We start from the raw sequence: 12,393 nt of genomic DNA, 5'->3' as shown, positions 1-12,393 counted from the left end.
GTTCACTCCGGGTAACCGAGGTGACGCATGTTTCTGTTCTCTGATTGGCAGGTAGCCCGGGTCAGCCCGGACAGAATGGTTTCCCTGGTTCACCAGGAACGAAGGGGGATCCTGGACTCCACGGCATCGGACTCCCAGGACCCCCAGGAGGCAAAGGTAAAGACACCAATGAACACTCCTACTTCTTCCTCTTCCCTCCACTTCCCCCTGACCTTCACATCCTCTTCTCAGTACGTCTTATGCCTCCTCCTCGTGCTTTTCTGTCCTCATAATTTCTCTTTTTACCGCCGCCTTTCCTCTCCCCCTCCCCCTTTCTTTTTTTCTCTCCTCCAGGATTCCCAGGTACCAACGGCCAGCCAGGATCTCCTGCAGGACCAGGTAGACCGGGAGTCGATGGACTCCCTGGCCAGCCTGGATTTCCTGGATCCAAGGTATGTAGACAAATGGATGGATAAAATGCTTTATTTATAACAATAGGAAATTCACATCAAAAAGGTAAATACTAAATAGAATAACTACAAATCCATGACGCAGAAAGCAGACCTGACCAACAGAAAAGTCGACTTTAAAAAGATCTATACCTTCCTCTTGTGTCCCCAAGTTTTAAATGTTGGCTGCCCTCTGTGTGTTTGTGTGTGACAGGGTGAGCCTGGCTTTGGCCTTCCTGGCCCTCCAGGTTTACCAGGAGTACATGGATCTAAAGGTTTCTTCGGCCCAAAAGGAGACTCTGGCTTCCCTGGCGGCCCCGGTTCACCTGGACGATCTGGATTTGATGGATCTCCGGGATCTAAAGGTATTCTGCAGTTCGGTTACGATGCATGCTCACATCTGTCCACCCAAGACTCATGAGAGCCAACGGAACACCTGAGCCGACAATGACTTTCTCATCCGTCTCCGTCCAGGTGATTCCGGTATACCTGGTATACCCGGAGCTCGTGGCCCACCTGGATCCCTCACCAGCGGCTCACTGGGGCAGCCAGGACCACCTGGACCCTCTGGCCCAATGGGACCACCAGGTCAGATACATAGGGCTGTATTTTCCTGCATGAGCTGTTCTCAAAATTGAAAAAAAAGATCTAATACAGATATTATTCGGCTCAACAGATTTCAAGAGCAACAGAGAGATTTGTTTTGTTTTCATCTTGTATTGTATTTTTTGTATGTTTTTTTTATCCGGGCCCTGAAATCTCGATATCATCGTTACAGGATTTCCCGGATCAAACGGAGGGAAGGGAGACCCCGGCCCTCCAGGTCTAGACATCCCAGGTCTGCCAGGAGACAGAGGAAGTCCCGGTTTCCCAGGTTCCCCTGGATCAGCCGGAACGCCAGGATCTCTTGGAGGACCTGGACGGGATGGCCTGCCTGGACTGCCAGGTAAGAACGAATGCTCACATCAGTAACCTGTATATAGACGTGTGATTTATTATTTGATTGTCGGGTAATTTGTGCTTTTTATATACATTTATCTGATATTTATATTTACAGCTATTATTCAGAAAGAAGCAAAGAACTGAGTCAAATGCACACATACATACAACAAAGCAGATTATGAGTCTGACAATATGACCGCCTTGCTGTAGCTGAGAGAACGAGGGACTCTGTTATTGAGTATTTTCATTTTCTGCTCTGACGTCTGGCTGCAGGTCAGAAAGGAGACTCTGGTTTAATGGGATCCCCAGGACCTTCTGGAGGACCAGGAGGCCCAGGAGGGCCCGGCGCTTCCGGACTCAAAGGTGTTCACTCGTAACTACATACAGACCCAAAGAACATTCATCACACACACAAAAAAGAAACTTGAAAGCGTTTAAAGAGAAAAAGAAACAAAGGACCTCGCTGACCACCGCTAAACTTCTCTGATTCTCACGTTCTCTCCTCTCCAGGTGAACTTGGATTCCCGGGCAGAGACGGCAATCCTGGCGGTCCCGGTTTCAAGGGAGACAGAGGTGAGCCCGGCGTCCAGGGACCCCCAGGAAGCACCCAGCCATCATCGGTGACAAAAGGAAACAAAGGAGAACCTGGACTACCAGGTACGGCTTAAAACACCTTCGCTGAAGACCAAATACAACACATTTTAAAAGTAGGCAACATATATTTAATTACTACTCACTGTTGTAGTAAATACACGTTATATTTTTGCATTTGTTCTACAGGTGGACCAGGTTTTTCAGGTCAGAAAGGCATCCCTGGTCTCTCCGGTGACCCCGGGCTGTCAGGATCCGATGGACGTCCTGGACTTCCTGGACCACCAGGTGTGTGTTTACCTCCCAACACACACACTCACATGCATACATCTATACACACAAACTCATGCAAATCGACTGCTAATGTGCCCTTTCCACTGTGCTGCAGGTCCCAAGGGAGATCTTGGCGGTCCAGGAGGCCCAGGTGGTCCTGGAGGTCCAGGATCAAAAGGCGGCATGGGAGAAATGGGCTTCCCAGGTGGGTTTGAACTCATAGTTGGTTCCCGGCGATCTACTGAAAGCTGTTCCCAAATGTCTTCCAACACGTGATTTCTTTGCCATAAACGCTGATGTCACACTTTTATGATGCCACAGGACCATCAGGGCAGAAGGGTCTACCAGGTCAGTCGGGTAGGTCTGGATCCCCAGGACAGCCAGGAGGACCTGGTTTCCCTGGAGCCAAAGGTGAACCAGGCTCTGCTGGAATCGGACCACCCGGAATATCTGGACATAAGGTACTGGACTCAACCACCTCAATGTCCTAAAACTGCAAATTTTAGGTTCACACCTCATATATTTTGTATGTCTCTCATAGGGTGAAGCAGGTCAGCCAGGGTTCCCAGGAAGTTCAGGACTTAAAGGAACACCAGGATCATCCGGTCTCCCAGGTATACCAGGAGGCCCAGGTCCCAAAGGTGACCTCGGACTCCCAGGATTCCAAGGTAAGTCTGAGGTTTGACAACAGCAGTCGACATGGCTGATGTTTTCAATTAACACAATGAAATAATAGTGCCAGATGGTAAGATTCTGCTAGCTAAAACAAAGTCCTTCTGCTCTGCTGTCAGGTTCTCCGGGTAACCCCGGTCCGAAGGGTCTCGACGGTGGGCCCGGTGGCCCAGGTCTCAATGGAGCTCCCGGTAGATCAGGAGAATCTGGCCGACCAGGAGGACCAGGGTTTCCAGGAGACAAGGGCCAGGCAGGTCGGGACGGCATCCCAGGACCGGCTGGAATCAAAGGAGACCCAGGTAAGTCACTGGTCAACGTGTTCGGGAAAAATACTTAACTGTAAAGTCATATTTGCCATTTAGTTTAGTTTCAATAAGACTCACTTCTGATTCATGTTTACTCCAGGGCTTCCTGGTTATGGTGGACCCGGTGCTTCAGGTCTTCCAGGGTTGCCAGGTGAGCAACCATCCTCTTTATGTAGCAGTTTGCTTGTTGGGATTATTGGCTCTGCACCGATATAACAGTCTCCACTTTATCTCTCATGAAGGTTCAAAGGGAGACCCAGGTCTTCCCGGCCCGTCTGGCAACTCCGGTTTCCCAGGATCCAAAGGAGAGTCTGGTTACCCCGGATCTCCTGGTCCTTCAGGCAACCCTGGTCCTGCTGGGTCTTCAGGACATGCTCTGCAGGGTCCCAAAGGACTCCAAGGGCCCCCTGGGCCACCAGGAAGAGGAGGTAAAGCCTTTGGATGTAGTATTTGTCACCACGTGTTCTGCCAGTAATTGCTGCCTGGTTTTCTGATCAACTCTGACTTTAATAGCATTATATAATGTAACTTAAAGGCTAAAGTTCACTGTGAATGTTTACCTATTGCGAGGAAGTTTCAACTCCAGAAAGTAGCTTTTTATTATGGGTTTAAAATGCTAATGAAAAAGTACAATACGCTTTTTACAATGCATACAAAACATACAGAACCATAACAACCCTGTACTGAATTTGCAGTACAAAACGTTATCTATGCAAACAAAAGAAAAGACGGTACTGAGGAATGATGGTTATTGTTAAATTTGATCATTCAGTTCTCCTAACCAGCGAAAACCAGACAGCAAATGGCAAAACCTTTTTTGTTCAAACGTGAATGCTTTCATCTCCATGTCAGTTGATTTGCATGGAACTCTGTCGCACCAATCGCCACCATCACCGATGTTTGAGCACCACCTGTCCAGTCATTGTCAACAACACTGAGCACGGATGATTCAAAAATCCCTTTTCGCCAGGAAATGTCGGGATTTGTCACCGGGGTTTGACCCCAAAAAGAGCATGTGTTTATAGCACTTTGTTGTCTCAACATCATCATGTTTTATTTTGTTGTCTTTTATTTGCCAATCCATCCGTCCTCGTGTCTTCCTCACCCCCTTGCCCTCTTCTCCTGATCCCACAATTGGGGGAGGGAGCTGTAATTGATCCATCTCTCCACAGCCCTGAAGCACTGTATATGTGTGTGTGTGTGTGTGTGTGTGTGTGTGTGTGTGTGTGTGTGTGTGTGTGTGTGTGTGTGTGTGTGTGTGTGTTCAGTGTTTTGTGGTTGTGTTAAATCATGTTGATGAAATGTTGGAGCGTAATAGCTGAGCCTGAGACAAACTCAGAAAAAAAACCTCTCAACTTGCATCTTTCAGTATTTCTCTAAAAACTCACATACTAATGACCAAATGAGCAACAATCAAACGAGTTATTATGTATTAAAAGTTTAACACTCACAAACAAAGCAGAAGTGTGAAATAATTAAAGCTTTGTGTGAAATAACAAATATGATTGAGAGACAACTGAGAGTCCGGTTGAGAGGGTCTGGGTTTGCGTCAGGCTTTGCAGTCTTGTGATTTGTCCCACCAATCAGTCATCTGCATGGACACTGTTTGTCCCAACACACTTAAACACAGACGTGGTAAGAACAAGCCTAACACAATGCTGGAGAGGGGGGACAACCCCGACACACCTCAGGAAGCGAAGAGAAAATTACTCTTTTCAAGTGGTCACTTATAATATCGTGTACTTTTTAGAAGTCGATGTCAGCACTGACCACGCACCAGCACTGTGTTAGGCGAGTAAAAATGAGTGTTTTATCGGGTGTCAGGGTGACAAAATGAAGCTATGACATTTTACCCCCTCGTGTATCTTCTGTGGCTTGGTCCCACCCACTGCGGTGTGGCCCCGCCTCCTCATGTGATGACACGTGCGTCCGGCCACCGCAGGTCCCTCAGGTCAGATCATCGACGCCCAGGCGTCTACTGCACGTTCCTCACAGCTCCTCTGAGTTTAACCTGCACTCTGTGATCTAAAGGGAGCACATTTCTACTGGGAAATCATTTCCTCTTCTCTTTTATTTCTTCTTCTAACGACTGTCTTCTTTCACTTTCCATGCACACTGATGGTAGTATAATGCACCCGTAACAAGTAAGCACTTTCAAAAAAAAATAATAGAAATGATCATAATTGTTTCGTGTTAAAAACAATAACGCACCGTAGTTTTTTTTGGCACAATTAGCATGTCATGTGGATCACATGTGGGTCAAATACAAATCTCACATGCAGAACGTGTTATGATTCGAGCATCATACAGTTTGTGCACAAAAACGCACCATAATATCACTAACTCACCTGAAACATTGAATCGTTGTTCGTAGGGTCACATACTGTGATTCTATTTCTGTTGCATTCTTACTGAAATGCTGTTTTGTACATTAGCACTGTTCTAATTTAAACACACCAGCGGTATCTCCCAAATCACAAAATGTGCTCTCAGCTCGCTGTTGACCTACGCAGGAGATAAGAAAGGAAGCACTGAAGCTCAGCATTTAGAGGATTGGACGAGCTCTTATGGTGGCTCAGATACTTCTGACTCTTTTCACTCAGTTAGAAACCTTCCTAAACTAAAAGAGAAAACACTATTCTATGTCTCCAGTGGTTTGAGCAAAATGCTATCATGCTACATGCTAACAAAGACGACGTGAACATGCTGATGTTTAGCAGGTGTAGATATATGTCGATGTTTAATCACCACCATGTTAGTTGAGCTTGTTAGCATGCTAACACTGGCTAACTACACGCAAGCTGAGGATCATGGGAATCTCATTCGTTTTGAAGGTATTTGACCAAAAAGCTACATTTTGCACAAATGACTAATTTGAGAACACGCATTCGAAATATTTCTTCTTCTACTGCATTTCCGGCATTTCAAACCCTCAGCAGTGAGCTTCAAGCAAATGTTGAGATACGGGAGCGCTGCTGGTTGCTACTTTTATCACTTTTACTTCTAATAACTTTATTTATAGCTCTTTTAAATGAAGAGTTCACAAAGTGCTTTGACAGACAAAGCATAAAACGTACTCAAGATTAATAGAAGCTTATTTCTCCGCATCCTCATCATTGAGTGAAGAGATGAGACTCACAGACAGTAGTGGGGCTTCTGAAGTTGTCCACTAGCCTTCTTTGGTTAATGCCTCCTTGCTACTCAGAGATAAAACATCTTGTTTAGTCTGACTGTTTCTGTAACGATGCTTGCTTCTGTCTAAACCTCTTTTTTTTGTTGTTGTTGTTGTTGTTGCCCTGTGCCGTCAACCCGGCTTGGCTTTACCTGGGAATTCTGGGAACCGTAGGTCCTGCAGGTTAGACTCCAGTGGTTTGATGGTTTTGATACTTTGCTCTTTGTGGGGAAATGAAGGGCGATGTTTTAATGTGTCTCGTGCGGGGGTTGAGGTAGATTCACTTCAAACGCTCTCAGTTCAAAGGTTGAATTTGGAGAATTCAAATTTAAACTTCTTTAAACTCTTTTGAGTTCTTCAATTTTAAAGATATTGATTTACTGCTTCTGAAGATGCATGTATCCCAACCCTGTATGTATCCTGATGCGTTTAGTTTTGTGATATATTGATCTTTTTTGTTCATGGAGGGGGGTGTTTGTGAGAATGAGTGACAGTCAGATAATATGTCGATGTCGGCAGTTGCTTACCCTTTCTTTACCCCACAGGACAGGCTGGACACTCAGGACTCCTCTTAGTCACACAGACACACACATAAAAGAAAACGTACACACATTTACTCCAACTGTTACTGACCAGTCTCATTCTGATGCTTTCTCGACATTTTAAGGGAACAAAATTGTTCTTTGATTTTCCTTTATTTGTCTTTCTCCTTTTCTTTTGGTGCCTCGTAATATTATTTACATCATTTAATGAGTTTAAACATATAGAAACATAAAGACTGCGTCAGTGAAATGAAACTCTTCAGTTTTGTGTTGAAGTTTCCATGAATACAGTGGACGTTGACGTCTGAGATATTGCTTGTGTTTCATGCTGTGTCATTATTTTAACATAGTATAAGTGAGTAAGTGCAGTTGATTTGTTTAATTTGTTTAATTAATGCGTCTGGTCTCTGGCTGCATTTAGTTCGTTTTAATCTTAGTCATTCCAAGAACATCAACCACTAGACGGAAGCAAAATTCCTTCTGAGATTTTCTTTTTTTTGAATTGGTACCTAACTGATCCTGGTGAGAATATAATGAGGAGAAGCGTGTGTTTGTAAGATTATTCTGTGCCTGACCTTTGGCGTCTCCGTGTGAAGGTTCATCTGGCCCACAGGGTCCCCGTGGGCCCGGAGGAAGCGGCGGCGTTAAGGGAGACAGGGGGATCTCCGGCGCTCCTGGACAGCCGGGCTTCGCAGGACAGAAGGGAGACGGTGGCGTTCCCGGATTCTCAGTAAGATCATTTTTCTCAATTTTGAAGTAAAAAAATGTCGACCTTTCATTTTTTGGAGATGTTTTAAGAGACTAACGTCTACCTGTCTGGACTTCTTTCTAACCAGGGTCCCTCTGGTCTTCCCGGTAGTCCTGGTCTGAAGGGAGATATCGGTCTGCCCGGCGTTCCCGGATTCCCTGGTTAGTCCGCAACACTGCAACATCATTGTTCAGCGTTCTTACTACCGTCCAAAAGTTCATTTTAATATTGCAAATTCATCATAAGCAATGCCCAAACACTTGAGTCGTTTGTGTTTCTGCCAGGATCAAAGGGAGACTCGGGAATCCCCGGTGGCAGTGGTCTTCATGGAGATCCTGGAGATCTCGGACCCACTGGTGGGTGAACACAGTTACTCATATTGTTATGATCAAAACATTAAGCTTCTAAAATAAGTTCAAATGTCTCATGGAGCGTCGGAAATGATTTTAAAATGATAATTTCCCTTTCAGGCCCTCCTGGTGACCCCGGCGTGGCTCAACCTATCATTTCGGTGAAGGGAGATCCAGGACTTCCTGGATCTCAGGGCCTGCCCGGGGGTCGAGGACTTCCTGGTTCTTCTGGGCGAGACGGACTTCCAGGTGATTGTGGACTCTTGAGATGCGACAGTTGGGGCTGAGAAATTCCGACAACGGTTTAATTTGATCGCCGTCATTGTTGCAATAACAGCGACAAGAAAAGAGACGGCAGAAGAAATCGCACGTTTATTGCCCCGAAAAAAGATGTATTTATTTTTTCATGCATGGTTTTGATAATGTTTCAGTGAGGAGTTTGTCATTTTTTTTATTATTTTCTTTCTTTTAAAAAAAAATCAAACTATTCTTTGTCTAACCTTTTTTAAATTGAAAGTAATCCTAGCACCAGCTTCGGGACCCTCATCTAACAAAGAGAACTCTTCTCTGTCTCCCTGCTCTCAGGCCAGCCCGGTGGCCCCGGGGACCCTGGTCTGGAGGGTCCTCCAGGCTTCAGCGGCCCACCCGGCAGGAAGGGAGATAACGGACCCGCCGGTCAGCCTGGTGAGTGAAACAGGAACCAGACATACACAACTCAATGACAATCATTAATAAACACAATCATTTTTAGAGTGACGTAAGGCTCTTTTTGCTTGATCCTTAAGTTCCGACTGCATCGCAGTAGCTTCCCCTTTTCTAACACGCGCCGTTCCCCTGATCTTAGGTCAGCGTGGCTACTCTGGTCCCCCTGGTTCAGACGGTCCACAGGGAGTTCCCGGTCCTCCAGGATCGGTCTCTGGGGCCCACGGCTTCCTCATCACCCGACACAGCCAGGGTCAGGAGGTGCCCTACTGTCCCGACGGAACTGGCCTCATCTACGACGGCTACTCCCTGCTGTACGTGCAGGGCAACGAGAGGGCACACGGACAGGACCTCGGTACGAAGTCCTTACACAGATATTTATTCCTCTACGGTTTAAAATAGGATTCTGTCTACACCACTTTTGTTATTGGAAAATATCTCCATTCACACTAGAATTCGAAAACGACTCTAAACGCTCACCGGGCCGGTAGGTGGCAATAAAGGCTACGACAACGATACCTTAAATACCAGAGAAGACTCTGAGCATGCTCAATGAGCTTCTCTCTACTGACCAGCAGGGGGCGACTCCTCCGGTTGCAATCTTATTCCATCGTCATACATCTGACCTTCCTCTTCCTTCTGATCCAGGCTCGGCCGGCAGCTGTCTGCGCAGGTTCAGCACCATGCCCTTCATGTTCTGCAACATCAACAACGTCTGCAACTTTGCCTCCCGCAACGACTACTCGTACTGGCTGTCCACGCCTGAGCCCATGACCATGTCCATGGCCCCCATCACCGGACAGGGCATCAAGCCTTACATCAGCAGGTAGGGATGGAGAGAGAGGGGGGAGGGAAGAAGACAGAGACGAGGAAAGGGAAGGTGTTTGATTTGACATTTCTGTGTCTAGGTGTGCAGTGTGTGAAGCTCCAGCCATGGTGATCGCAGTCCACAGTCAGACCATCCAGATTCCCACTTGCCCGTCAAATTGGGAAGCTCTGTGGATCGGATACTCCTTCATGATGGTACGCAACTCCACGTGTTTCCACTCTTGTTTACCAAATGCCCCCCAGAACACACAGCTACATGCTTAAACCGGACTTTTAAACCTCTTCCTCCCCAGCACACCAGTGCGGGTGCAGAGGGCTCCGGTCAGGCCCTGGCCTCCCCCGGCTCCTGCCTGGAGGAGTTCCGCAGCGCCCCCTTCATCGAGTGCCACGGCAGAGGGACGTGCAACTACTACGGCAACTCCTACAGCTTCTGGCTGGCCACCGTAGAACCATCCGAGATGTTCAGGTACGGAAACGAGTGCCGGCAGGACGGCTCAGTGGTTAGAGAAGCCGGGGTGTCAGTGAAAAACAAATGTGCTCAAAAATGCTCTCGCATGAGGCCTCTTGTTTTTGAAGTGGTGGAACTTTTATATTCTAGTAATCTCAATGTTCCCTGAAAGTGTCACATGATTTGATATATCTTAACTTTAATATTTATATGGACATGTATTCATCTCCCTAATTGAACCGCCTCCCCCCCTTTGGCCCTCGCAGGAAGCCCCAGTCGGAGACTCTCAAGGCGGGTAACCTACGGACGCGCGTCAGCCGCTGCGTGGTCTGCATGAAGAGGACGTAACGGCACACAGCAACATGCAAAACACACCGCTGCCGGGGACGCACGATCAATAACACGAGATGATTGGTTGACGGGGGGGACAAGTCTGGGGGGGGGGGGGGGGGAACTCCAATGGTGCATTGTCTTCCGGATACAAAACATCTTACAACTTTAAACAATGGTGCTACTGTGCAACACAGCTTAAAAAAAAAGAAGAAAATTTAAAAAAGAAAGATAAAAAATAAATCTTACATTTATTATTTGTTTCTCTTAAGCCGTACCTCAATATGAAAGCAGACACATATCCACTTAAAGGTGCCGTGATGAAACAAAAAATGTTTTCATCCTTCTCCCTTCTTTCTCATCGTTTCCTTTCTCTTCTTAAAAACAAACAATCACTTTTGAAAATGTGATTCTGAACCAATTCTAGGCAGAAGTGCTCTTTTCTTTTTTTGTTTTGTTTCTGGCCTTGTTGATGAGGAGCGGATTACCAAATCGGCACTTTGACTTCGGAACATCCAAGATGAGAGATGCACTGACGATGAGCTTTTCCTTAGTGAGACTGACTTTTTTTTTGTATTACTAGCTCTTCATTCACACGCTCTTTCTCTCTCTTTCTCCGTCATTCTTCCTGTCGTTTAACGTTACATTTGGTGGTACTAACCCTGCTGTAGCCCCACCTCCTAACCATCAGCCTGAACACCTTCTCCCTCTTTACCTTTTTTTTTTTTTGTAAGTAATAAAATGTGTATATTGTGTAAAACACCTTTCTGTTCTTAGTGTAGAAGGTCCTGAATCGCTACCAGCTGTTTGTTATAAGACAAACGTTCCAGGTTCTTTTTCGCTCACACACTCACGCGTTCACACACAGATACACACATTTACGTCAATGCTCATTGACACACATCCACCCAGATATTGTACAAAGTAAGGCTTTTATGAATGAAACAGTATTTTATATATAATAAATATATATTTGAAAAAAAAAGAGGATAAAAAGGTATATGAACTTTATTCGGCTGCGTGGAGATTGTTCGCCGTTTTCAAACGCAAAGGTCGGGCATTTCACCGAAATATAAAGCCAACTACTGATCACAGACGGAGCCATTTTCCCTAAAACACAACAGTCTTGTATTATACCAACGACGCCAATCGCTTCAACCTTTTGTACTCAATTTGTAGAATGTTGAACTAACATAAAGGGGATTTGCTTTTTAGGTAGAGTAATGATTGGGGAACGTTACAGATATTTGTGCAAAAAAAAAAAAACAGATTTGGATTAAATCTTGGCTCCTTGATTAGAAAAGCTCCATTTGTTTTTGTGTTGTTTTTTTTAACATTTCCAGGTGCTGGGCTTTGCTTGTAAAAAGAAGGCCGGAGGTTTTTTGGGCCCGTCTTGCACCCGAAACCTTCAAATCACCTTTCGCTGGCTTGAATATGTATCCAGAATGGGTTAAAGTGCTGACACGCCACCCTGTTGAAACGCAGAGGAGAGTGTCCGGCCTTTTACATCAGCTTCTCTCACATCAGGTGCTCAGACTCCTGATGTACTGAAAGTCTACAACAGATGTTTTTGGGGGAGGGGGGGGGGAAGACATTCTGTGATTTTATTGTTATTTTTATTTTTTCAAAACTGCTTTTATTAATTCTAATTATGTCAACCTGGGGTGCGATTAAAAATGTGTATTGTTTTCTTTTTTTGTGTTTATTTTACATGTTATGTTATCCAGAAGTTGTTATAAACTTTTAAGACTGAAATAAATACTATGTCCAAAGTGTTGTCTTCTGAAAATGTATGATCATCACAGAGAAAGGACCCATCATGATACGTTTTGATAAGCTGTGAGTGGTAGTAAATATTATGATCAGTGGTGGAATGTAAGTATATTTGTACTGTAAGTACAAACTCAAGGTACTTTACTTGAGTATTTCTATTTTATTCAACTTTGTACTTCCACTCCACTACAGCTCAGAGGTAAATATTGTACTTTTTACTCCACTACATCTGGCAGCTTTAGTTACTAGTTACTTTGCTCATTATAATGTTTCAAACCCTTCCTAACTA

General features: G+C 45.3%; 1 protein-coding gene across 2 annotated transcripts in view; it reads left to right on the top strand.

Annotated features, from left to right (window-relative positions):
* Positions 1 to 12,104, top strand: part of col4a5 (collagen, type IV, alpha 5 (Alport syndrome)) — a 36,177-nt gene extending 24,073 nt beyond the window's left edge. For both annotated transcript variants that reach the window (XM_079295078.1, XM_079295077.1), the window contains 24 exons: positions 52 to 156; positions 334 to 431; positions 643 to 793; positions 903 to 1,016; positions 1,207 to 1,374; positions 1,644 to 1,733; positions 1,881 to 2,027; positions 2,151 to 2,249; positions 2,350 to 2,439; positions 2,556 to 2,695; positions 2,776 to 2,902; positions 3,026 to 3,205; positions 3,312 to 3,362; positions 3,454 to 3,639; positions 7,522 to 7,655; positions 7,762 to 7,834; positions 7,958 to 8,029; positions 8,144 to 8,272; positions 8,609 to 8,707; positions 8,868 to 9,080; positions 9,374 to 9,551; positions 9,634 to 9,748; positions 9,847 to 10,019; positions 10,268 to 12,104. In XM_079295078.1, coding sequence (XP_079151204.1) covers positions 52 to 156; positions 334 to 431; positions 643 to 793; positions 903 to 1,016; positions 1,207 to 1,374; positions 1,644 to 1,733; positions 1,881 to 2,027; positions 2,151 to 2,249; positions 2,350 to 2,439; positions 2,556 to 2,695; positions 2,776 to 2,902; positions 3,026 to 3,205; positions 3,312 to 3,362; positions 3,454 to 3,639; positions 7,522 to 7,655; positions 7,762 to 7,834; positions 7,958 to 8,029; positions 8,144 to 8,272; positions 8,609 to 8,707; positions 8,868 to 9,080; positions 9,374 to 9,551; positions 9,634 to 9,748; positions 9,847 to 10,019; positions 10,268 to 10,349 — 3,014 coding nt within the window. In that variant the 3' untranslated portion in view covers positions 10,350 to 12,104. The remainder of the gene's footprint in view (positions 1 to 51; positions 157 to 333; positions 432 to 642; positions 794 to 902; positions 1,017 to 1,206; positions 1,375 to 1,643; positions 1,734 to 1,880; positions 2,028 to 2,150; positions 2,250 to 2,349; positions 2,440 to 2,555; positions 2,696 to 2,775; positions 2,903 to 3,025; positions 3,206 to 3,311; positions 3,363 to 3,453; positions 3,640 to 7,521; positions 7,656 to 7,761; positions 7,835 to 7,957; positions 8,030 to 8,143; positions 8,273 to 8,608; positions 8,708 to 8,867; positions 9,081 to 9,373; positions 9,552 to 9,633; positions 9,749 to 9,846; positions 10,020 to 10,267) is intronic.
* The last annotated feature ends 289 nt before the right edge of the window (positions 12,105 to 12,393 follow it).

The sequence above is a fragment of the Melanostigma gelatinosum genome, assembly GCF_949748355.1.
Source record: "Melanostigma gelatinosum genome assembly, chromosome: 23".
Lineage (NCBI taxonomy): Eukaryota > Metazoa > Chordata > Actinopteri > Perciformes > Zoarcidae > Melanostigma > Melanostigma gelatinosum.
This window is presented reverse-complemented; position numbering and strand designations above follow the sequence as displayed.